The sequence below is a fragment of the Stegostoma tigrinum genome, chromosome 1 (genome assembly GCF_030684315.1).
Source record: "Stegostoma tigrinum isolate sSteTig4 chromosome 1, sSteTig4.hap1, whole genome shotgun sequence".
Classification (NCBI taxonomy): Eukaryota; Metazoa; Chordata; class Chondrichthyes; order Orectolobiformes; family Stegostomatidae; genus Stegostoma; species Stegostoma tigrinum.
The window spans coordinates 1,551,003-1,574,684 of record NC_081354.1 but is presented as its reverse complement, the minus strand read 5'-3'; the positions used below and the strand labels follow the sequence as shown (position 1 = coordinate 1,574,684).

At 40.1% G+C, this 23,682-nt stretch overlaps 1 protein-coding gene across 4 annotated transcripts in view; it reads right to left on the bottom strand.

Annotated features, from left to right (window-relative positions):
- The window catches only part of manba (mannosidase, beta A, lysosomal), an 82,341-nt gene that overhangs the window by 33,780 nt on the left and 24,879 nt on the right, over positions 1-23,682 (bottom strand). For all 4 annotated transcript variants that reach the window (XR_007247144.2, XM_048526887.2, XM_048526866.2 and 1 more), the window contains exons 6-10: positions 13,523-13,701; positions 10,627-10,737; positions 7,207-7,358; positions 4,743-4,860; positions 2,308-2,394 (exon numbers count right to left, since the gene is read on the bottom strand). Coding sequence is in view for 3 of the 4 variants with exons in the window: in XM_048526887.2 (XP_048382844.2) it covers positions 2,308-2,394; positions 4,743-4,860; positions 7,207-7,358; positions 10,627-10,737; positions 13,523-13,701 (647 nt within the window). In the remaining variant the exon portion in view is untranslated. The remainder of the gene's footprint in view (positions 1-2,307; positions 2,395-4,742; positions 4,861-7,206; positions 7,359-10,626; positions 10,738-13,522; positions 13,702-23,682) is intronic.

The following is a 23,682-nucleotide window of genomic DNA, read 5'->3' as shown; positions in this document are numbered from 1 at the left end:
GAATTTAGCCAATTTGAACAAGGCACTTAGATATCAAAAACCTATCAAATTTGAATCTGATGGTTTTGACAACCTAGGACCTGATTGTAAGAAACTGATATTTGTAAACGGGGACAGTTTGAAAATCGGCAGAGCTAACTGCCATCTGCTAGAGATGACAGCCCTCAGCTCTTAGAGAAAGCACCATCTATTCACAATAGTACCCACAGCACTCCTAGCTAAGTATCCTGATAGAAGGGTTCACAGGGAAAGCATTCCTGACAGAAGAATCAACGGAGGAGACAGACATTTTGGAAGACATAACCCAGCTGTAAATTTGAGATACTAAATTCTGTTGTTTTGTTATATAGGACGGCACATTATTAGAATCTTGTTTTATTTGGGAATAGTTCAGTTTGTTAATAGTTTAGTTAATTTGCTCACTGTTAAGAGATAGAAAAATAAATTGTCGACTGTAAAGTGAGTGTCAGGGGTTTATTTTATTCAATCACTAGAAGCTGCTGAAAGACAGGTTACACCCCTCTTCACACTCCTCTTTTACAGATTATAGGGCAAGAAGCTCCTCTTTGGGTGTTTCAGTTTTGGTTCTTATAGGGGGTCAACCTCCCCCTTATAACACATCCAAATATGAGAAAAAGTCGAAGACAAATAAAACAAAACACCTGAGGAAGTTAGCAGTGAAGTTCAACAAATGATTTCAGTAATTTACATAATGGTAAAAATTGCCATGTTTGTTTCAAATCCATTCCTTCAAACAGACATTGCTGGGTTGGATACCCGATGACATCACATGTTTAATTTACATATTAGTGGAGTTGATATGGGGATGATTCCTAAGCAAACTGACATTGAGCTAAAGAGCCAGGGACAGTGATTTTTGGAGACTTCAAACAGAGAAAAGTACTTGTTTTTATCTAGGTCTTCTGTTGAAGTGAAAGCCTAATTTTGCCCCACATACACCTGTGAGGGAACGTGCTCTTTAATAAAGATAATCTTAAAGATAAAGACAAGCATCACCTCTGCCTGATACACATTTTGCTGTAGTCAACCAGCAGGCTCAAACTGCAACCCGGGCCTCAAAGCGCTGGCAGATAATGTGTGGTCACATGGGTCACACTGAGACTTGGTCAGTAGAGGGCAAATTAATAACTATATGCACTTTGATTTAGAGTTAACAGATCTAAGGAACAGCAACTCATATTCCGCTTGGGAACCCTGCAGCCATATGGTATCAATGTGGATTTCACAAGCTTCAAAATCTCCCCTTCCCCCACCGCATCCCAAAACCAGCCCAGTTCGTCCCCGCCCCCCACTGCACCACACAACCAGCCCAGCTCTTCCCCTCCACCCACTGCATCCCAAAACTAGCCCAGCCTGTCTCTGCCTCCCTAACCTGTTCTTCCTCTCACCCATCCCTTCCTCCCACCCCAAGCCGCACCTCCATCTCCTACCTACTAAACTCATCCCACCTCCTTGACCTGTCCGTCTTCCCTGGACTGACCTATCCCCTCCCTACCTCCCCACCTATACTCTCCTCTCCACCTATCTTCTTTTCTCTCCATCTTCGGTCCGCCTCCCCCTCTCTCCCTATTTATTCCAGAACCCTCACCCCATCCCCCTCTCTGATGAAGGGTCTAGGCCCGAAACGTCAGCTTTTGTGCTCCTGAGATGCTGCTGGGCCTGCTGTGTTCATCCAGCCTCACATTTTATTATCTAAAACCAAAGGCTCTGCTTGCTGATAATAAAGAGGATGTGCATTTAGCAGCAATATTTCTCAAATACATTACCTCAGGAGGGTGTCAAATACCAATTAATGATACATTTTTAACAAAATAGTGCATCAGGCAAAAGTAATGAAATATTAAACAAAGCAGAACTTTTGTTTTAATTTTTAAAGAAGTCTTAATATCGCATGCACATGCAGTCGATAACCATAATCAGTACATTGGTGTCAATAAACATTGAAAAATGAACAGTTCATTATATAATTACTTCTGGGTAATTCCTGGGTTGCATTTAAATTCAAAAAGTGATCTTGAATTTAAGAAGGTTGGAAACCACTGATTTCAGGGTTCAAACAATGAGTACGTTACTTAGACTTTACCGTTGTCTCGGGTTACTTTGTTTTCAGTGATCCTGGGTTACTTCATTATATTAGGAGCAGGATAAAACTGTTTTCACCTCATTTTCTCTGAACTTCACACACTGTAGTAAAGTCTAAGAATGCTTTAAAATCATTGAGTGCTTTTAAAAGCTTGTTAAATTAGGTCAAAAATGGATTTCTTATCTGCATTTTAATTTACAAACCTGATGAGTAATTTCTGCCTTCACGGAATTTATAAAGCTTTGGTCTGTTGGGTAAAGTGCACAGGCAAACATAAAATCTTGCCAAATCTGAAAAACAAAGATATACAAGTAGGTATTGAAGGAATAAGCAGCTAGTAATGGTTAACTATCAATATTTCTTGGAATAAAGCATAGCTCTATTAAATACATCTATTAAAACAACAATTTCCCTGTCAGTTTGCAGAGGATAACACTGGGAGCATTATGAAGCAATAGGCATGGGACAAGTACAACATATCTTTGAATGATACACTACAGACCAGTATTAATAATCATTTTTAGTTCAAAACATTTCAGAAAAAAGATTTCGTGGGAAGATGAACATGAAATCAATTTGTGGATCAGAAGCTTCAATTTAAAAATAAAGAAAAGCCACACACATGAGGCAATTAATCAGTGTTTCTATCTGCTTGGCCATCATAATTCAAAAATAGAACGTACAGCACGGGAGGATATCAGATTTATGCTGGCTCTTTGAAATGCTTGGGAATCTTTTAATATTGGACTGAAGACACAGACTGAACCTCGTTTGAAGGCAGCATGCCTGAGATTCAATGTTCTCTAGCTACAACACTGGCTTGCCAACATAGGCACTGTGCTCAAGACGTGAATTGTAGCCTAAGCCCAGAATCAATGGTCGCCGAGGAAGAATGCTGACGCCGCAGCATGGTTAGCACAGGCTATACAAAAAGACTTAAGAAATATGGCGGGGGGGCGGAATAATGCAACTTTAATATATTTGCAAAATTGCACCACCAAGATTCACAGTGTGACCTTCTATGTTCCATGAAGCTAAATATCCCACTTACTTCACATATTCACTTTCATGTCTTGTGAACCAGAACCTTACTCAGCCATCCCCATGCAAAGCATCATTCTTACTTTATCAAAATGTACCCATTCATATTTAATATGCCATTTTTTTGCCCATTCCATCAACTTGTTATTATCCCGACACACTTAGCTTTGATAATTTTCAAATTACATTAAAATGGCTGCTCTTGTGAACACCAAGGAGCATATTACATTCTCCCCTGCTGTTTCTTCTGCCTTCCTGTCCTGGATAGCTTCTATTAACCATGCTGAAGTGTCAGCAATCTCCCTCTACTAAACCAGGAGCAAATCATTCTGAAAACCAAAGTGTGTAGGAATAATAACAAGTCGATGGAATGGGCTAAAAATGGCATATTAAATATGAATGGGTACATTTTGATAAAATAAAAGTAAGAATGATGCTTTGCATGGGAATGGCTGAGTAAGGTTCTGGTTCACAAGACATGAAAGTGAATATGTAAAGTAAGTGGAATATTGAGCTTTATGGAACAGAAAAGGTCTAATTGTGAATCTATAAAGAACTGCAAGTAGCAAACAGATTGAGAAATTACAGCTACAAAGAAAAACTAACAGAATTGAGATGTTTTGTTAGAGTTTTGGAGGTTACAAGGCAATTTGACAATTTATGAAGATGGCAAAGGGTAGATAGAACAAGACTGCTTCCATTGATTGAAGAATTTAGAACAAGTAAAAGTTTAAGACATTAAAGACAGAAATAAGCAAAATGTTATCTTCAAAAAAATGAAAAAAGATATACTATTAGAGTTAGTGTTGAGAAAACTGTGAAGCAGAGACTGGGATAACACAGTATAGAGCCGGGTGAACACAGCAGACCAAGCAGCATCAGAGATTTGGCCTGCTGTGTTCATCCAGCTCTACATCGTGTTATCTCAGATTGTCCAGCATTGGCAGTTCCTACTATCTCTGTAACAAGCAGAGACTGGGTCTGTATTTGAGATTAAATTAACATTTAAAAACTAATTCAGGGCAGGCAAAGGATATGAGGCATGGGAAGACACTGAGGTTGTTACATCTGCCTGAGTCGAGGACAAACACCAAACAGTGATGTAATTTGTATATAATGCTCATCAAAAAAGTGACAGGATTAATACACACCGTTGTCTTACCGAGTGTGTTTCATTCAAGTTCAGATACTGACAATGTTGTGGTGGAATGACAGTTTTCACCATAATGCTCTCAAAACACTATATCAAGAACTGGTTTCAAGTAACTGGAAAAAACCTCAGTGGCTGAGGCGAGAAGAATTTTTTCTTTAAGCAGCAGAATATTATAAATTCAGAATGCCTGAATGGGAAGTGGAAGCAGATGGATCAGTGTTTGAAAAGTGAATATTTGCATGCCAATGAGGAAGAGCAGGGCACTGAAATTAACAGGATAGCTCTTTCAGAAGAGCTAGGATAGGAATGATGGGCCGAATGATTTCCTTCTACGCTGTATGATTTATATGAGTTGCTGCTGGAGATTTTGACAAAGATTTTAAGGATTAGTGCTTTCTGACATGTAAATAAAACCCATCAGCTTTCTGCTTTTTAATTTCTTACCATAATGCCTAGTCTATCACACAGATTATAAAATTCATCTTGCTCATACACTCCTCCTCCCCAGACTCTTAATGCATTCATATTAGCATCAACAGCTGACTGCAACAAGTTTTCCAATCTGTAAGTTATGCAAGAAAAATACGTTAGTAAACAGTAAGCAGTGTGCCATAAATGATGGTGCATAATTGAAGTTGCTATGCACATTCTGATTTCCACATAATCAAACATTACTGCCTGGTTTCAAAGCTTTAACATCAATCATCATGATGCTCAAACAGTAAAATTTTCCAGAACTGGTCACGATAAGATCTCATCTGTGACAAACTTCTCGAATGTTACTGACAGCACTTCAATATTCACAGCAGATAAGAGGAGAGGGACTCGAGAACTAAATTTGGTTAACATCCTCAGCATAAATGTGTTAACGTCACCAGATCATGCCAAACTTTATTCATCTTTCTTGCTGAACTATTAAAGAAGTTCCTCATTTTCAGCACTCAGAATTATGAAACTTAACACTTTACTCTGGACAGATTCAAATAACTTGTCAGAGTGTGTGTTGAAATCTTCTCTTGATTTATGTAACAATAGTATCCCACCTAACGTGCCGCGTATAATTAACAGCCAAACACGAATTGTGCTGTTCACGAAAGCTGTTCGTAAAGTAGTCCACATCTATATATAGCAAGCCCTGGTCAATATTCCAGATTTGGCTGACATGCGGAAAATAACATTTGCACCACATGATCACCTCCAAAAAGACAGAATCCAACTGTTGCCTTTGACATTCAATGGCATCATTAGCATCGAATTCTCTACTATCAACATCCCAACGGTTACCACTGATAAGAGACTGAAGTGAACCAGCCATATAAACACTGTAGCTGCAAGAACACGTTAGAAGCTTAGAGTACTGCTGCTACTAACTCACTTCCTGACTCCTCACAGGCTGCCCACCAGCTACAAGGCATAAGTCAGGACTAAGTTGCTTAACACTCGAGAAGATTCAGGGCAGAACAACTGACCTGATTGTCACCCTACCTAACAGCCTCAACATTCACCCCTTCCATCACTGACACACATTGACAGCACAGGATTCCATTAAAGCTCCAATTTTCTATCTCAAATCTTTTCTAACACAACATTGCAATCTATCAAGGAAAAGTATACAGTTAATGGCAGGACCCTGAACAGCATTGATGTCCAGAGGAATACTGGAGTTCAAGTCCATAGCTTACTGAGAGTGGCCATGCAAGTAGATAGGCTGCTAAAGAAGGCATATGGCATGTTTGCCTTTATTGGTTGGGGAACTGAGTACAACAGCCAGGATATCATGTTGCAGCTTTATAAGATTTTGGATAGGCCATATTTAAGCGTGCTGTGCTCAATTCTGGTTGCCACATTACAGGAAGGATGGGTTGGCTTTGGAGAGGGTGCAGAAGAGGTTTACCAAGATAATGGAAACTGCAGATGCTGGACAATCCGAGATAACAAAGTGTGGAGCTGGATGAACACAGCAGGCCAAGCGGCATCTCAGGAGCACAAAAGCTGACGTTTCGGGCCTAGACCCTTCATCAGAAAAGGGGAGTGTGGAGAGGGTTCTGAAATAAACAGGGAGAGAAGGGGAGGCGGATCAAAGGTGGATAGAGGAGAAGATACTTCTGAGGGGAGACTTGATGGCAGTCTATAAAATTATGAGATGCATAGATAGGGTTGGCAGTCTGAATCTTTTTCCCAGAGCTGAAATGTCTAATATTAGGGGGCATGCATTTAAGGTGAGAGGGGCAAGGTTCAAAGGAGATGTGAGGGGCAAGTTTTTTTACACAGAGAGTGGTAGGAGAGTGGAACGTGTTTTGGAGTGGAGGCAGATATGACAGGGGCGTTAACAGACTTTTAGATAAGCATATGAATATGCAAGGAATGGAGGGGTGTGGATCAAGGGCAGGCAGAAGGGATTAGTTTAATTTGCGTCGTATTTGGCACAACATTGTGGGCTGAAGGGCCTGCTCCTGGGCTGAACAGTTCTATGTTCTATTGCGCTATCCTAGTAATCAGTACTGTAGGCCACTCAAGGGCTTTATCTTCCTTTCCATAATGCCAAACAAGCAAAGTTCTGTCACTGTAATGAATAGAATTGTGGTAGGTAGGAGGACTGAGGCTAAGTAAATCAAGCCACAACAAAGCAATCTATTCCATGTGGGGACAAAAACTTTCATAACTCTAATTCAGCATATTTCAGAACTCCCTTCTCCCTGCCCCATTTCTGAAGAAGGGTCCCAACCCAAAACATCAACTTTCCTAAACCTCCGATGCTGTCTGACCTGCTCTGATCCTCCAGCTCCACACTGTGTTATACATGGTAAATGAAGTTTATTTTATGGCCTTTAATTGCCAGATTTAATTATTTATGTACTAATGTATGAATACAAATTATGCCGGTAATCATGAAATTTTTAAAACTTACACATCAAATGTCACTCTGTCCAGAAAGGCATCTGCAGGAATCCAGTTTGAACCCTTGAGAAATATCGGGAGCCCATTTATCCGAAAATAAAAGCTTAGTCCAGGAGACCCTGATACTGGTTCTTGTATCAGCTCCACTGTTCTGAAATAGACCTATTGAAAACATGAGGTTACAAAATACTTAAACTGTCAGGAAAAGTGGAATAAAATTACCAGTTTTTTAATGAATTGTGATTCCAAAATTAATGTTTATCTGCCTATGAGTCAAGACACAGGAGTTGAAGTAAACCCATCAAGTCTGTTCAGTACCGCGATACGATCATGGCTGATCTGATAATCCTCAACAACTTTCCTGCCTTTCCTCCATATCCCTTGATCCACTACCTGATTAAAAATCTGTCTATCTCAGCTCTGAATATACTCAATGACCCAGGCACAACAGCTCTATGCAGTGAAGAATTGCACAATTTCACTATTCTCTGAGCGAAGAAATTCCTCTTCATCTCTGTCTAAAATGCACAACCCTTACTCTAAGATTGTGCCCTCCATTTCCAAACTCTACTGCAAGGGGAAACAACTTTGCCACATACACCCTCCCAATTCCCTGTAAGAACTTTGTATGTTTCAATAAGATCTCCTCTCAGTCTTCCAAACTCCAATGAGTACAGGCCCAACCTACTCAACCTCTCCTCCAAACTTTCCCTCCATACCCAGAGTCAACCTGGTGAACCTTCTCTGGAATAATTCCAGTGGCAGTATATTTTTTCCTTAGATTAGAGGCACAAAACTAAACATAGAATTACACGGGTAGTCTGATTAATGCTTTATATAATCTTAACAAGACTTCCCTATCTCCATGCCCTTTGAAATAAAAGGCAACATTTCACTGCCTTTCCTATTACCTGCTGAACTCGGATGCTGGTCTTTCTGTGCGATTTAATGCATGAGGACCCATAAATCTCGCTGTGCTGCTTTCTGCAGTATTTCTCCAATTAAGTCATATTCGTAACTTCTAATCCAGACAAACTGCATAAATTTCCTTTTTCCCAAGTTTCTGCCCTCTCATTTATCCTGTCTATTGCCACCACTTACCCTCCACCTAGTTCTGTGTCATCCTCACCACATGCCTTTGCAGCAGTTTTTGTGTCAGCTATAAATCTGGCTACAGTACATTCACTTATTTTATTCAATCATTAATAATGCTATAAATATTTGTGACCCCAGCCCCGAACTCTGTGGCAGTAAAAGGCTGCCATCCTGAAAATGTGCCCCTCATCCCAATGCACACTCTTCTATTATTTCTCCAATCCTGTACCCCAATACCCACGGACTTCAAGTTCATTAAATTATCTGAACTTCCAGAGACTTTGAGCTCAAATGAGTCATGAATCACTGGAATATGATTAATACGTTAGTAATTCACAAAGAAGACAGCGGGAAGCAGATGCCCCTCCTCCTCTATTAATGGCAGAATGTTTGAACTGTCTGTAAAGCACACTGCATTATCACAGGATATGAGCATTGCTGGAAAGGCCAGCATTAATTACCAATCCCTAACTTCCCTTGAGAAGGTGATTGTGAGCTGCCTTTTTGCTACACTTGAGTAGTTTGCTCAGTCACTGCAGAGAATAGTTGTGATTATTACTGTGGGTCAGGAGTCACATGTTGGCTAGCCAGGTAGGACATTAGTGAACGGTTAAGTTTTTAAGGCAATTTTATAGTTTTGTGGTCATTATCAATAACATATCTTATTCTAGGTTTTATTTGTCTGGATTTTATTAATAACCAGTGGGTTTTTCGTGCGTAACTGTATTATTTTCTGTAGTCACAATAATTTCTTTTTAAAACATAATTTAAAAACAGACCAGGTTTAAAAGTGAATGGGTTTTGTGCACTGTTAATTGATTTTTGTTTATTTGGATTATTTATCCTACTGGATCATAAAACAATGAAGCCTCACAGTTTGCTAAGTGTACTCTGGAACTTGTTTTTATTTTAAGCTGTGGGGAAACACTCACGGCTGAGAGAGAATGAGAGCTTCATTTGACTTTGAGTGAGGCGGTCCTGTGAAGTCCCTGGAATAGGATGGCTGTGTAGCCAAGTGTTCCTGAGAAGGGATAGCTGTATCGTTCACTAGGTCAGCTTGGAGTAAGGAGTTAGTGTTAGTCTCAAACCAGATGTGTTGTGTTAAAACCTGGAAGAGGTTACTTAAGTGAGTATATTTAAGCAAGTGTATGATAGCTTTAGAAAGAAGTTATCAGCAGTTCAAATCTAAAAGATATTATTACAAGTGACTTAAACCTACCCCGAAGTGTTACATGCAAGAATATCATATGAAAATTACAAGTAGTGTTTTGGGTCCTTTAAAGAAACTGTTTTATTTCTTTTTAGTTTATCAAGGAGTGTTTTGGGATTAATGAGGTTACACTTTTTAAAAAAAAGTCTTTGAATGACAAGTATAGAGTTCCATCCTTTTTGTACTGTTAAAGCACAAACTACAGCACACCATGCTTTTCCTTCAACGAAAGACTACCTTGTTAACATCAAAATAATTTAAAAATATGATCTATCAAAGTTGGTTCCTATCTAGTAATAACATAAAAGGGGAGGCAATGACCTAGTGGTAATATCACTGGCATGTTAATCCAGTGACCCAGATAATGTTCTGGGGATCCAGGTTCAAATCTCGCCATGGCAGATGGTGGAATTTGAATTCCATAAAATATCTGGAATTAACAATCTAATGATGGCCATGAATCCATTGCCAATTGCCAGGAAAAACCCATCTGGTTCAGTAATGTCCTTTAAGGAAGGAAACGGCCATCCTTACGCGGTCTGGCCTACATGTGACTCCAGACCCACAGCAATGTGGTTGACTCTTAATTGCCCTCTGGGCAATAGGGATGGGCAATAAATGCTGCCTAGCCAGCAATACCCTCTTCCCATAAATGAATAAAGAAAAAAAAACCAGCTGGGATCATAACCATCGAAATGAGATTCCCACCAAGATGAACCAAATGGTAAGATGAAATGTCAATTCGCTGGATCATCAATCCAAGCTTGTGTGTTATTAGTCCAGTAACAGTGGCTAATGCTAACATATCCTGTATAAAGCAAACACAGATGCTTAGTTTAACTTTTAGACACTAAATTTCTCAGCTGAAGTAGGACAACGTTGAGGTCAAGTCACAAGAAATGAGAACTGTTTCCTTTTCTTCTCGAAGGCAAAGAAATAAAAAAGGAAGATTTTCTTTTAAAATTACTGACCAAAGTATGACATTTTAAAATTGTGTCACCCATCCTTAACTGGGGGATAAACAGCTACACAAATTAAAAATTATCAATCTTCCATAATTTGTCATCCAGTTGATAATGTAGATTGTTAAATAAGCATTTAAACAGATAATCGAGAATGACTGACCATAATAGACTTTTCAATGTGGTATTTCCTGCTGATTGTGAAAGTAACAGTCAAGTTGTAACCAGTCTGATTACCATAACCAATGGGCCACCAAAGATCAACAGAGGTATCCTGGAAAATAAAGTTACAAAAAATAGTATGCTGCTTCTCATGTTTGTGCACATGTCCTTTGTGAAGACCACTCCACAACGTATTTCTAAAACTTACAATAACTGCAATGAAACAAATAGTTCAACAATAATGAACAATGGAATGATGAACTAAATGTTAATCTCAAGTTCTCTTTGAACAGAGTTTCAAGAACACATGACAGATTGTGAGCCTGATTTGTATCTCAGAGTAGTGTATGTCAAAGGCAAAGCATGCAGGCTATCAGTCATGTACTGGAAAATGGGAGTGAATAGCTAGGTGGTTGCTTTACACTAGTGCAGGTTTGATGTTACAAAGAGCCTTTTTCTGTGCTATAGACATTTATGACTCATAACCCAAATGGTATATGTTTGTGTTTGTGCTCTACAAGAGCTTCCTCCCACCATTCTCTCTCTCACCCTATTAACATAGCCTTCTATTCCTTTCCCTGTCAGGTTCTAACTTAACTTCTTCTTAAATGATTAACGTTTTTCATCTAATCCATTCCCTGTAGTAGCAAGTTCTATATTCTCATCATTCTCTGGGTAAAGAGGTTTTTTCTCAAATGGATTGCTCTGTGATTAATTTATATTTATAGCCCCTAGTATTGAACTTTCTTCAACAAGGGCAAATATTTTCTCTGCATCAATTGTAGTATACATGCTCCTATCATGAGTGAGTAATGAAGATGTAAATTCATCTTCAAATAAAGGAATCATTACACACACTGAGTGATCCATGACTGTGGGGAAGTTCAGTAACTTATTGTTATTTACATCTAAGACTAAAAAATTGTTACACCATCATTTGTTATCTAAGGTTGTCTCACTAGCAGAACAATATCAGAAATTGGACACGTATGAATAGTCTAGCAGAAAACCTCCACCCTTCTTTTCCACGCCTCTCCAAATGAATGCCTGTTGATTTTGGAGTGTTTCAGAGGTTGAAATTATTCCCTACAATACTCCAAATGCAGAAGGTTCTACTTGGCCAGGTTACCTGTCTTAAAAACTGCAAAACATAGCAAACCAAAAGAAAGATCAAGTCAAGTTTGGAGTGGCACGGTGGTTCAGTGGATAGCACCACCAGAGACCTGAGTTGGTTTCTAGCCTTGGTGTGACTGTTGGCGTGGAGTTTAAACATTCTCCCTGTGTCTGTGTGGATTTCCTCCAGCTGGTCTAGTTTCCTCCCATGGTCCAAAGATGACCAGGTTAGGTGGATTGGCCATGCTAAATTGCTCACAGTGTTCAGGGTTGTGTGGGCTAGGTGGATTAGCCATAGGGAATGCAGGGTTACAGGGACAATGTAGGGAGGTGGGCCTGGGTGGGATGCTCTTTGGGGTGTGATCTGGATCTGGTTGGCCGAATTGCCTGCTTTCACACTGTAGGGATTCTAAGTCTAAAGGTTTTATCAATAGCCAATTACAGATCAGCAAAGATAAGTGATCACTGGAAGCTGAAGATTTGACAGCACACAAAAATTAAAACATGTTAAATTATTGGCCTGCATTTTTTTGAAGTGGAACTGCAGCTTAAATCTGTTAATCCTTTCTTCCAAGAAGTAAAATCGTGGCTAGAAGAGAATTTTGGGATCATTTGGTAAGTATGTACTACAGACATAATGAACCATGTCATAGAGTGTCATACTCTGCAGTAAATGTACCTTTGTGTTTCTCCGCAGATCAATGTAAACAGATTCCAGATCACTGCTGCGTCTCAAAACCCATCAGATGACACATGGAACAACCATTGCTATTTCAGTACTAGCCTCCAAATCTGTACATGACCATTCACTGGTCATGGTGAGGTCAGAAGTGCCAGTATCCCAGACCTAAATGACCAAATGATTGAACTAGCCAGTAGACATGGAAAGCACTGGAGTCAGCTGCAAGCTGTAGATGAAAAAGAGGCAACACTGCCACATGTGCAGTGTTATAGCCTCTATTGTAGGGCTCATTTCAGTCTCCTGTAGTAGGCTTTAAAAGTAAGTCATTAATCCAAAGAATAAGAAATATAGCTGAATGGTCTGAAAAATATTCAACCTTCCATCTTTGGTTCAATTTTTAACAAGTTTTGCAGTTAAGGCTAGCTATCCTGGATCAAGGATTAGTCAACCATAAAAGGTGATTTGGTAACTGGATAAATATAGACATTTGAAACAAACAACAACAACAACAGAAATTGCTGGAGAAACTCAGCAGGTTTGGCAGCATCCGTAGAGAATGGTCATTGGATGTGAAGTGTTAACTGTTTTCTCTCTACAGATGCTGCCAGACCTGCTGAGTTTCTCCAGCATAATGCTTTTGTTAAAATAAATGTTCAGTGCTGAAGGCTGTAACGTGCTTAAGTGGAAAATGAAATCCTGTTCTTAGAGCAATCATTAACCTTCACTGAGCCACTGCAACAGATATAAGGCAGAAATGTTAGCATGAGAGTGAAATAGTGTATGGAAATAGCAAGCCACTGGGGGTCGGGGTTTTTCACACGCACAGAGAGGTGGTATTCTGCACAGCAATTACCCAGACTGTGTTGGGTCTTGCCAACGCAGAGGAGACCATCTTGGGCTTGAAATGTTTACTTTATTTCTTTCTCCAGAGAGGCTGCCAGACTCACCTGTTTAGGTTCTCCAGCATCTTTGTTTTTTTATTTTAGCAATTTCAGACTTCTGCCTTCCTATAATTACTCAGAGACATCAATATTGAACGTTATATATGTAACAGAAAGATTCACTTAGCTGAGTTATATAATTACGGTATAATATTCCTCACCTGATTAATGTCCAATTTGACTTTACTTCTGCTGTCTTCTTTGTTTGCAAGAACTATTTTGTAAGTTTGTTGTGTTCGTAAAGATGGAATGCTAACCGTCAGCTCACCTTCAATTGGCTCGAAGAAAACAACATCATAAAAACTCTCTACTTCCAGAGACCACTTCTGCGCTTTTTCATCTAAAAGGGAAGATTTCAATCAAAGATTTCTAACAATTCAACTGTACTTAAATTTTCATTATAAGGTTCTTGCTCAATTCACCTTAAGATCATCTTTTCTAATGCACTAGATGTGCTTGATTTGTAGAGTTGTATAGAATAGAAACAAGTCCTTCCACCCACCGTGACTACGCCAACTAATAAATACTAAACTACACTAATCCCAATGACCTGCACTTGGCCCATAGCCTACAAAGTCCCAGCATTTTAAGTATTCATCCAGATGCTCCTTAAATGAGGTGAGATTACGGCCTCCCCCACCTTCTCAGGCAGCATGTTCTCTCTGACCACCACTGAGTGAAAGAATATTTGTTCAGATCTCCTCTAAACCGTTTGCTCCTCACCTTAAACTTATGCTCTCTGGTCTTAGACACAGGGAATAGATTCTCACCATCTACTCTGAAGAATACAAAATTATGAGAGGTATACACAATCAGATACCCCCTTAGTCTCCTCTGCTACATGGAAAACAACCCAGCCTAACCAGTCTCACCTCATAACTGACACTTTTTATCCCAGCCAAAATCCTAGTTAATCTTCTCTGCACCCTCTCCAGTGCAAACACATCCCTCTGATAGTGTGTCAACGAGAACTGTACACAGTCTTCCATCTGTGGCCTAAATAATGTTATATAAAAGTTATAACAAAAATTCCTTTTACTATATTCTATGCCCTGACTACTAAAGAGAAGCATTCCATATACCTCCTTGGCCACCCTGCCCACCTGTGCTGACACATTCAGGGTTCTATGCACTTGTACACCAGGTCCTATTGTTCCTCACTACCCTGTGAGCCAATTGTTCATTGTCAATATCCTTCCGTTATTAGGCCTCCAAAAATGCATCACCTCGCACTCATTAGGATTAAATTCCAACCACCATTGCTCTGCCCAATTTACCGGCTCATCAATGTTAGACTGTAGCCTGAAACCATCCTTCTTACTATCAACACGACCAACAATTTTTGTGTCATCTGCAAACTTACTAATTTTACCGTCTGTACACAAAATCGTTAGCATACATAAAAAACAAGGGTACCAGCACCTATCCCTGTGGTACACTACTGGTCACATGCTTCCAATCACAAAAACAACACTCCATGATTATCCTTCACCTCCTAAATGTAAGCCAGTTTTGGAATCATATTCCACATGAGTGATATATTCCTGTTAAATTACAGATGATAGAGTTTAACTGTCGCAGTTATGGTCAATAATATTTTTAAAAAATTATTCATGGGATGTGGGCATTGATGGATAGGCCAGCATATTTTGCCCATCCCTACCCCCAATTTATAGTCTATCATGTTATTTTGGATCTGGAGTCTTATCTAGGTCAGATTGGGTAAGGATGGCAGATTTCCTTTCTGAAAGGGCATTAGTCAGATGGGTTTGGCTTTTAAATGACAATCAACAATGGTTACATGGTCATCATTAAACAAGCTGTTTACTGAACTCAAATTTCACCATCGCTCACAGTGGGATTCAAATCCATGTCCCCAGAATACTGGCGTGAGGTTCTGAATTACTGGTCCAGAGATATTACCATTTCTCTACCACCTTCCCTTAAGGCAATGCCCTTGAAAGTGTGTAGAATTCCCTCCATGTTTACTGGTGCAGAAACAGTCCACGTCAGATAAATTGTACAACTGATTTGAATAATAATCTTTAATTAATGATGAAAGACTAGGACTATTTTAAATTATAGGCAATCTGATACAGGTATTCAAATTGTAACAGTTTTGATAAGACTGTGAAATGCATTACACCTGTATTGACTGATAGAACTGTAAAGTCAGCAAATGAATTAAGTGAAGCTGAAGTTGACTACACACGATTCTAGCCCTCCATTTTCTTGGCTTGTTACTGGTGGACTGACTTATTATTCATTAAATCTTATATATTTTACACCTGATGCATTTTGAAATGTACACAGAATTTAACTCCACTCGCAACTTTCTGCTGGGTCAACAAATTAAGTCCAGCATTGAAACAGCTCACATTCCACATAGCCTCCATGTCTGAACGTACACGAATGCTGGTCACAAATGCAACACCTGCTTTTAAATTATGACGCATGGGTTGGTTTGCCAATGAATACAGTGCTTGCACTGACTAAATAGTTGCTGTAGCTTTCTTCACAAGTATCAGTGATGGGTTCACACTGTACACAGTTTCCAAGGAGACACGTAACTGTCTATTTTAACCCTAATTTGAAATAAGACGACATAATATGACAGGACTTGCAATGTTTAAATGCTGTCCTCTGGGTATACTGGTTGTGAGTGAGACTTATTACAGTCAAAAAACCATTAGCTTAACTCACAACCACTTCATTTTCTCACTTGATGGAGAAGTAGTTAAGAAATGTTACAGTGTTAGTGGCAGTTCTTATCGTAACCACCTACACAGTTAAAGTACTGGGAAGTGACAAAGAGGTCTGGATTTATTGCAAAATTATAGAAACACACAAGAGTAACTGCCGCTAAAAAGTGGGAAAATGCCAGGAAACCTGGGGGACTTCCTCCCAGAGATCTGCTAAGCACAGTCACCCTCAGACCTGACAGCAACACATGAAACAGGAGCAATTAACCAGCACTGACACATTACAAACCACAAAACGATAGCAGAACCTCCTACTTCTGTGTCTGAAGCAGAGTCAGTCCATGTACTAATCCATTCAGGTACAGTCCCTCTCAAACTCGTCAGCATGTTTGATGTTTGGACAATATATTGTCACTGCATACGTGTTGTGAGCACAAATATAGACATAGCACAAGGGAATGTTTTACACATGTAAACCATACACTGGGAAATTGTGGGGATTGTGTCTCTAATCTCCCAATATCTGATCTCATAGGGTGGTTCCCAGACAGTAACAATTATCATTGGTAAAAGCAAACTCCTGAAATTGGCGCTTACAAGTGCATTTTATTGTCATTTTTGACAACTTTCCTTTTCTGTAATTTACTTCTTTAAATGTAACTTAGAATTGCTTTTTAGGAATTAAATTTTATAAAAAATGATTCCGTTTTTCCCCCAACTAAGCATCTTAGGAGGTTTTATTACATTAAAGATGTCATATAAATACAAGTTGCTGTTGCTGTAAACACTATTATTGTTACAAGTGATGTGTGCTGAATGGCTGCCATCAGCTGCCCACAAAGGTATTTATAGTGAAAGAAAATGACTTGCCATAGGCATGTGGCCAGTCAGTACATTTCTCCAAGCATTCCCCATTTCATAACAATAAAATTGTACACACAATCATTTATAATTACAAATTATACAAGTTAATCCAATGTACGTAGTCACTAAGAAAACTATGTTAATTCTTGACTCTTCTACTTTTGTTAGTCTCTGCACATGCAGAAATATGCTGCAGTCTTTACACTGTGTAGGTGTCCAAATGGTATGTGTGTGGGCTGTCATTAGTTCTTCCTCTGTTATCTGCTCATGCTGAGGGTGATGCTTTTTTCTTTGAGAAGTATGCTCCTCTGATGAATACTGGTCCAAGGTAACTGCTCTTACTGATCCAGTAGGAAACAGTGGCTGGGAAACAGTAGGCCTCTGATACTGATGATCATTCAAAATTCCATGCATGTGGTGAGTTAATGCTTCTTGATCCACAACCTGTAGTGACAGCACAGCTTCTCTAGTTATGTAAATGTCTGAGGTTGTAGTGCTACGTATATGGGCGTTCATATTCATTATGCATGCATGAGGTGAAAACTGCTGTACACAGAACCACGTTAAATCAAAAGATGTATGAGAAACAGTCTATTCAGCCCATCGAGTCTAGTCTGCCATTCGTGCCTTTTCTCCACAACCATGATTCTCTTCCTGGTTAAAAATCTGTCTATGTCAGCCTTGAATATACTTAATGACCCAGCCCGGCATGGTAAAGAATTGCACAGATTGACTATTCTGTGAGAAAAGAGCTTCCTCTTCATCTCTGTCTGAAATGTGAGGTTTCTTATTCTGAGATTATGCCGTCTCGCCATGAACTCTCCCACAGGGAGAAACAACCTCCCTGCATTTACGTTATTGAGTCCTTTAAGAATCTTGTATGTTTCAATAAGGTTGCTTCTCATTCTTCTAAACTACAATGAGTTTAAGCCCAACCTCTTTAATCCCTCCTCATACTTCTTCCATACCTTGGATCAACTGAGAGAATCTTCACTGAACTGCTCTCCAATGCTCTGTTCTGGCAATAATTTGGCAGCTTGACCAAGGTGAAATTTGGCTTTCTGTTGTTTCACTGTGACTTTGTCCCTCAACCTCTCACTACTCCTGGCTTTAGTATATTCCTCTATTGGAATGGTGTGGTTTGGTGGTGTGTGACATTAGACTAGTTTCCATACTTGCAGCAGGTATATTTCTCAATTCAAAGACCACCTTGTCCAAGTCTGTGTTAGGTTTTCTTGATTTCTTTATGGTCCCTTTGGCAATCTGCACCACCACTTCAGTCTCTGCATTTGACTGGGATCGTCTACAAATGATGTATGGTGTTGAATTTCCCAATCCTTTGTGAAGCAGCTGAATTCTTCACTCATGTATTGAGGGCCCTTGTCACTCATCACCATGTCTGAAATGTCAGTGACTGAACTGTGCTTTCAGGCATTCTACAATCTCATTGGCAGTCACTGACATCAGTTGGCCCACCTCCCAATAGTTACAACAAATGGTCGACTGTGAAAAGATAATCAGTTCCTGACGGAATGATCCAATGTACTCTAAGCTTCATCCATGGTCTGCCTGGGATGCCATGTGTCATAAGCTGCTCATTTGCTTGCTTAGCTTGGTAGCCGTTCCAAACAAAGCGCCAGTCAATGTGGTCCATAATCTCATTTCTTATTTGGCCAGTAGGATGCTTCTCTTGCATTCCTCAGGCTAACTCAATTCCTCTAATGGCTTGCATGGATGCACTTCAGCATAATTTTTCTTATCACCTTAGAGTTAATGACTGCTTCTTCTGTACAAGATGCCCTTCTTGGGCTATCACTTCATCTCTATATATCTAATACTCTATTACAGCTACAGTATACCCTCATAAGGTCATCCTTTCATCACTTCTTCCTGATGTCCTTAGAGATTTGTACCTTTTTCTTTACTTTGCTTGATTTGAGCAAGGTACTTGCCTTTCAGAGTCAAAGTCTCTCCTGAGTTAATGACAATCAGAGGATGTGGAGTCTGTGGGGGTGGAGTTGAGGAACCACAAAGGCAAAAAAAAACATAATGGGAGTTATGTACAGAACTCCTAACAGTGATCAGGACCAGGGGCGCAAGATGCACCGTGAAGTAGATAGGGCATGTCAGCAAGGCAAGGCCACGGTGATCATGGGGAACTTCAATATGCAGGAGGACTGAGTGAATAATGTTGCCCGTGGATTCAAAGAAAGGGAATTAATGGAATGTTTTCAGGATGGCTTTTTGGAACAGCTTGTGATGGAGCCCACAAGGGAGCAGGCTATTCTGGACTTAGTGCTAATGTAATGAGCCTGACTTTATAAAAAATCTTAAAGTAAGGGAACACTTAGGAGGCAGCGATCATAATATAGCAGAGTTCAGTCTGCAGTTTGAAAGAGAGAAGGCAAAATTGGATGTAATGGTGTTTCAGTTAAATACAGGTAAATACAGGGGCATGAGAGAGGAACTGGCGAAAATCGACTGGAAGCAGAACCTAGCAGGCAAGACAGTAGAGCAACAATGGCAGGAGTTTCTGGGTGTAATTGAGGACATGGTACAGAGGTTCATCCGAAAGAAAATAAAGATTATCGGGGGGATTAGACAGCCATGGCTGACAAAGAAAGTCAGGAAATGTATCAAAGAAAAAGTGACAGACTCTAAAGTGGCCAAGAGCACTGGGAAACCAGAAGATTGGGAAGGCTACAAAAACAAACAGAAGATAACAAAGAGAGAAATAAGGAAGGACAGGATCAAATATGAAGGTTGGCTCGCCAGTAATATTAGAAATGACAGTCAAAGTTTCTTTCAATACATAAGAAACAAACGAGAGGCAAAAGTAGATATTGGGCCGCTCCAAATTGATGCTGGAAGGCTAGTGATGGGAGGTAAGGAAATAGCTGAAGAATTTAATAGGTACTTTGCATCAGTCTTCACAGTGGAAGACATGAGTAGTATCCCAACAATTAAGGAGAGTCAGGGGGCAGAGTTGAGTATGGTAGGCATTACAAAAGAGAAAGTGCTAGAAAAGCTACAAGGTCTAAAAATTGATAAACCTCCTGGCCCCGTTGGGCTACATCCTAGAGTTCTGAGGGAGGTGGCTGAGGAAATAGCAGAGGCTTTGGTTGTGATCTTTCAAAAGTCACTGGAGTCTGGGAAAATCCCAGCTGATTGGAAAATTGCTGTTGTAACCACCTTGTTTAACACAAAAGATGGAAATTTATAGGCCGATTAGCCTAACCTCGGTCATTGGTAAAATTCTAGAATCCACTGTTAAGGATGAGATTTCTAAATTCTTGGAAGTGCAGGGTCGGATTAGAACAAGTCAGCATGGATTTAGTAAGGGGAGGTCGTGCCTGACAAACCTGTTAGAATTCTTTGAAGACGTAACAAGTAGGTTTGACCAGGGAAACCCAGTGGATGTTATCTATCTAGATTTCCAAAAGGCCTTTGATAAGGTCCCTCACAGGAGGCTGCTGAGTAAGGTGAGCTACTGCCTTGGATTGAGGATTCGCTGTCTGACAGAAGACAGTTCGGATAAAAGGCTTTTTCGGAATGGCAACTGGTGACAAGTGGTGACCCACAGGGTTCAGTGTTGGGGCCACAGCTGTTCACTTTAATATATTAATGATCTGAATGAAGGGACTGGGGGCATTCTGGTGAAGTTTGCCAATGATATGAAGATACGTGGACAGGCAGGTAGTACTGAGGAAATGGGGAGGCTGCAGAAAGATTTAGACAGTTTAGGAGAGTGGTCCAGGAAATGGCTGATGAAATTCAATGTGAGCAAATGCAAGGTTTTGCACTTTGGAAAAAAGAATACAGGCATGGACTATTTCATAAATGATGAGAAAATTCATAAAGCAGAAGTACAAAGGGATCTGGGAGTGTTGGTCCAGGATTCTCTCAAAGTTAACTTGCAGGTAGAGTCCGTGATTAAGAAAGCGAATGTAATGTTGTCGTTTATCTCAAGAGGGTTGGAATATAAAAGCAGTGATGTGTTTCTGAGACTTTATAAAGCTCTAGTTAGGCCCCATTTAGAATACTGTGTCCAATTTTGGGCCCCACACTTCAGGAAGGACATACTGACGCGGGAGTGTGTCCAGCAGAGATTCACATGGATGATCCCCGGAATGGTAGGTTTAACGTATGATGAACAGCTGAGGATCTGGGATTGTACTCATTAGAGTTTAGAAGGTTGAGGGGAGATCTAATAGAAACTTACAAGATAATGTATGGTTTAGAATGGGTGGGCGCTCGGAAGTTGTCTCCATTAGGCGGGGAGACTAGGACCCGTGGGCACAGCCTTAGAATTAGAGGGGGTAAATTTAAAACGGAAATGAGGAAACATTTCTTCAGCCAGACAATGGTGGGCCTGTGGAATTCATTGCCACAGAGTGCAGTGGAGGCCGGGACATTAAATGTCTTCAAGGCAAAGACTGATAAATTCTTGATCTCATAAGGAATCAACGGCTACGGGGAGACTGCAGGGAAGTGGAGCTGAAATGCCCAGCAGCCATGATTAAATGGCGGAGTGGACCCGATGGGCCGAATGGCCTTATTTCCACTCCTATGTCTTATGGCCTAATCAAAGCATGTCAAGCTGTTGCTCAAGAAGATTTTAGCATTAATGTCGTCAACTTTCTTCGTCAGCAGTTGTCAAAATATACCTGTTCCCCGTGTTAATATGTTGCATTCAGTTAATATTTCTGCAAACGCACTAACATTTTTTTGCAGATACTTTAGAGCAGATAGAAGCAGTTTAAAGAAGATGTTTGAAGTGGCTAATGGTCAGACTCCACTGTCATTTGTGAAACTGCGTTTGACTAATTTAACAGGGATTTTCAACCAGAGTGGATTGAGGGGAACCAGTAGATGTTATATTTGGACTTCCAGAAGGTATTCGACAAGGCACCTCACAGAAGGCTAACTCACAAGAGCCCCTGGTGATGGAGGTAGCGCTTTGGCATGGATCGAGAATTGGCTAATGGGCAGGAAACAGCAAGTGGGATAGAGGGTTCTTTTGCAGGTTCATGACTTGTAAACATTGGGGTTCCAACGGGATCAGAACTGGGACTGCAACTATTCATAATATATATCAACGAACTGGACGTAGGAACCAAATGTACTGTAACCAAATTTGCAGATGACAGAAAAAGAGGTGAAAACACAGGTTGGGAGAGGTATATGAGCAGTTTATACGAAGATACTGATAGATTAAGTAGGGAAAAAGGTTGGCAAATGAAGCATACTGTGGGAAAATGTGAAGTTGTTCATTTTGGAAGGGTCAACAAAAAAAGTATTATTTAAAAATAGAAAAGCTACCAAAAGCTACAATACAAAGGGACTCTGGGGTATTTGTACACAAGCCACAGAAGGCTAGCATACAGAGGCAGCAGGTGATCAGGAAGGCTAATGGAATGTTGGCTCTTATTTTAAAGGGGTTCATGTATGAGAGTAGTGAAGTCTGACTGCAACTGTACAAGGTACTGGTGAGACCACAAGTGGAGTTCTGTGAGCAATTATGGTCTCCTTACTTAAAGGAAAAATATAATTTCTTTGGAGGCAAATCAGAGAAGGTTCACTATAATGTCTTAGGAGCAAACATTAAATAGGGTGGGACTACCCAATGGAATTTAGAAGAATGAGAGGTAATCTCATTGAAATGTACAGGACTCTTAAGGAACTTGGCAGGGTAAATGCTGACAGGATGTTTCTCCTCGTGGGAGAATGCAGGATCAGAGTGCACAGTCTCAGAATAAAGAAGCATAATTTAAGTTTGGCATGAGGAAAAAAATCGTCTTGCAGAGGGTTGAGAGTCTTTGGAGTTCCTTGCCACAGAGAGCTGTGGGAGTGGTGTCCTTCCGTATACTCAAGGCTGAGATACATAGATTGTTGATCAACTGAGGAATCAAGCATCATGGGAAAGGGCAGGAAGATGGATGGGAGGAATATTATTAAATCAACCATGATCTTACTGAATAGCAAAGCAGGCATGAAGGGTTGAGTGGCATACTAGTGATCCTATTTCTAATGACCTTACAGTGTCTCCTAAACACATATTGATTAAAATGCTGACAAGCAAAGACAATAACCAGACGTTCTTTCTCTATCTGAGAATAGCATTCAGCTTGGGTTAACATCATGAATGTAAATGCAGCTGGTTGCCTGCACTGAATAACGATGATCCAAGAGCTGCCTTCTTGGTATTACACTGCACAGTGAATTTACCACTGACACAATGGTACCCTAATTCAGGCACTGTTATCATTAGTTATTTGTGAAAGTTTCTTCTTGTTTTCTGCCCTAATACTGTCGCATGTTCTCAACAGTAACTCATAGCATTTCATTCTGATGACAAATTAGACAAGAACTTTGCTACATAAGTTTTAAAATCTAACAAACTGTTGCACAGCTTTCACATCTGTTGGTTACTACATCGCTTACCTTATTGTGATCCAGTTGAAATCCATTTGCTCTCAGTGCTTTGAACACGTATGAAGTCAAGTACAACATCTTTCTCTTTATCAATTTCAGGTTCACCTGGTGAGCTGTGGTCTGCAATGACTTCTTCCATTCTGTCTCCATACCCACTGACCATTAGGTCTTCCACAAAAGCACCACACTGGAAAGATCACTGACTTATTTTATACAGTCTGCATTGATATTCTTCTCTAGGGACAGGGACAACTAGGGACAGGCAAAGGACGCTGGTTTAGCCAGCGACACCCATGGCTCAGGTGGGATTCTTTTAAAAA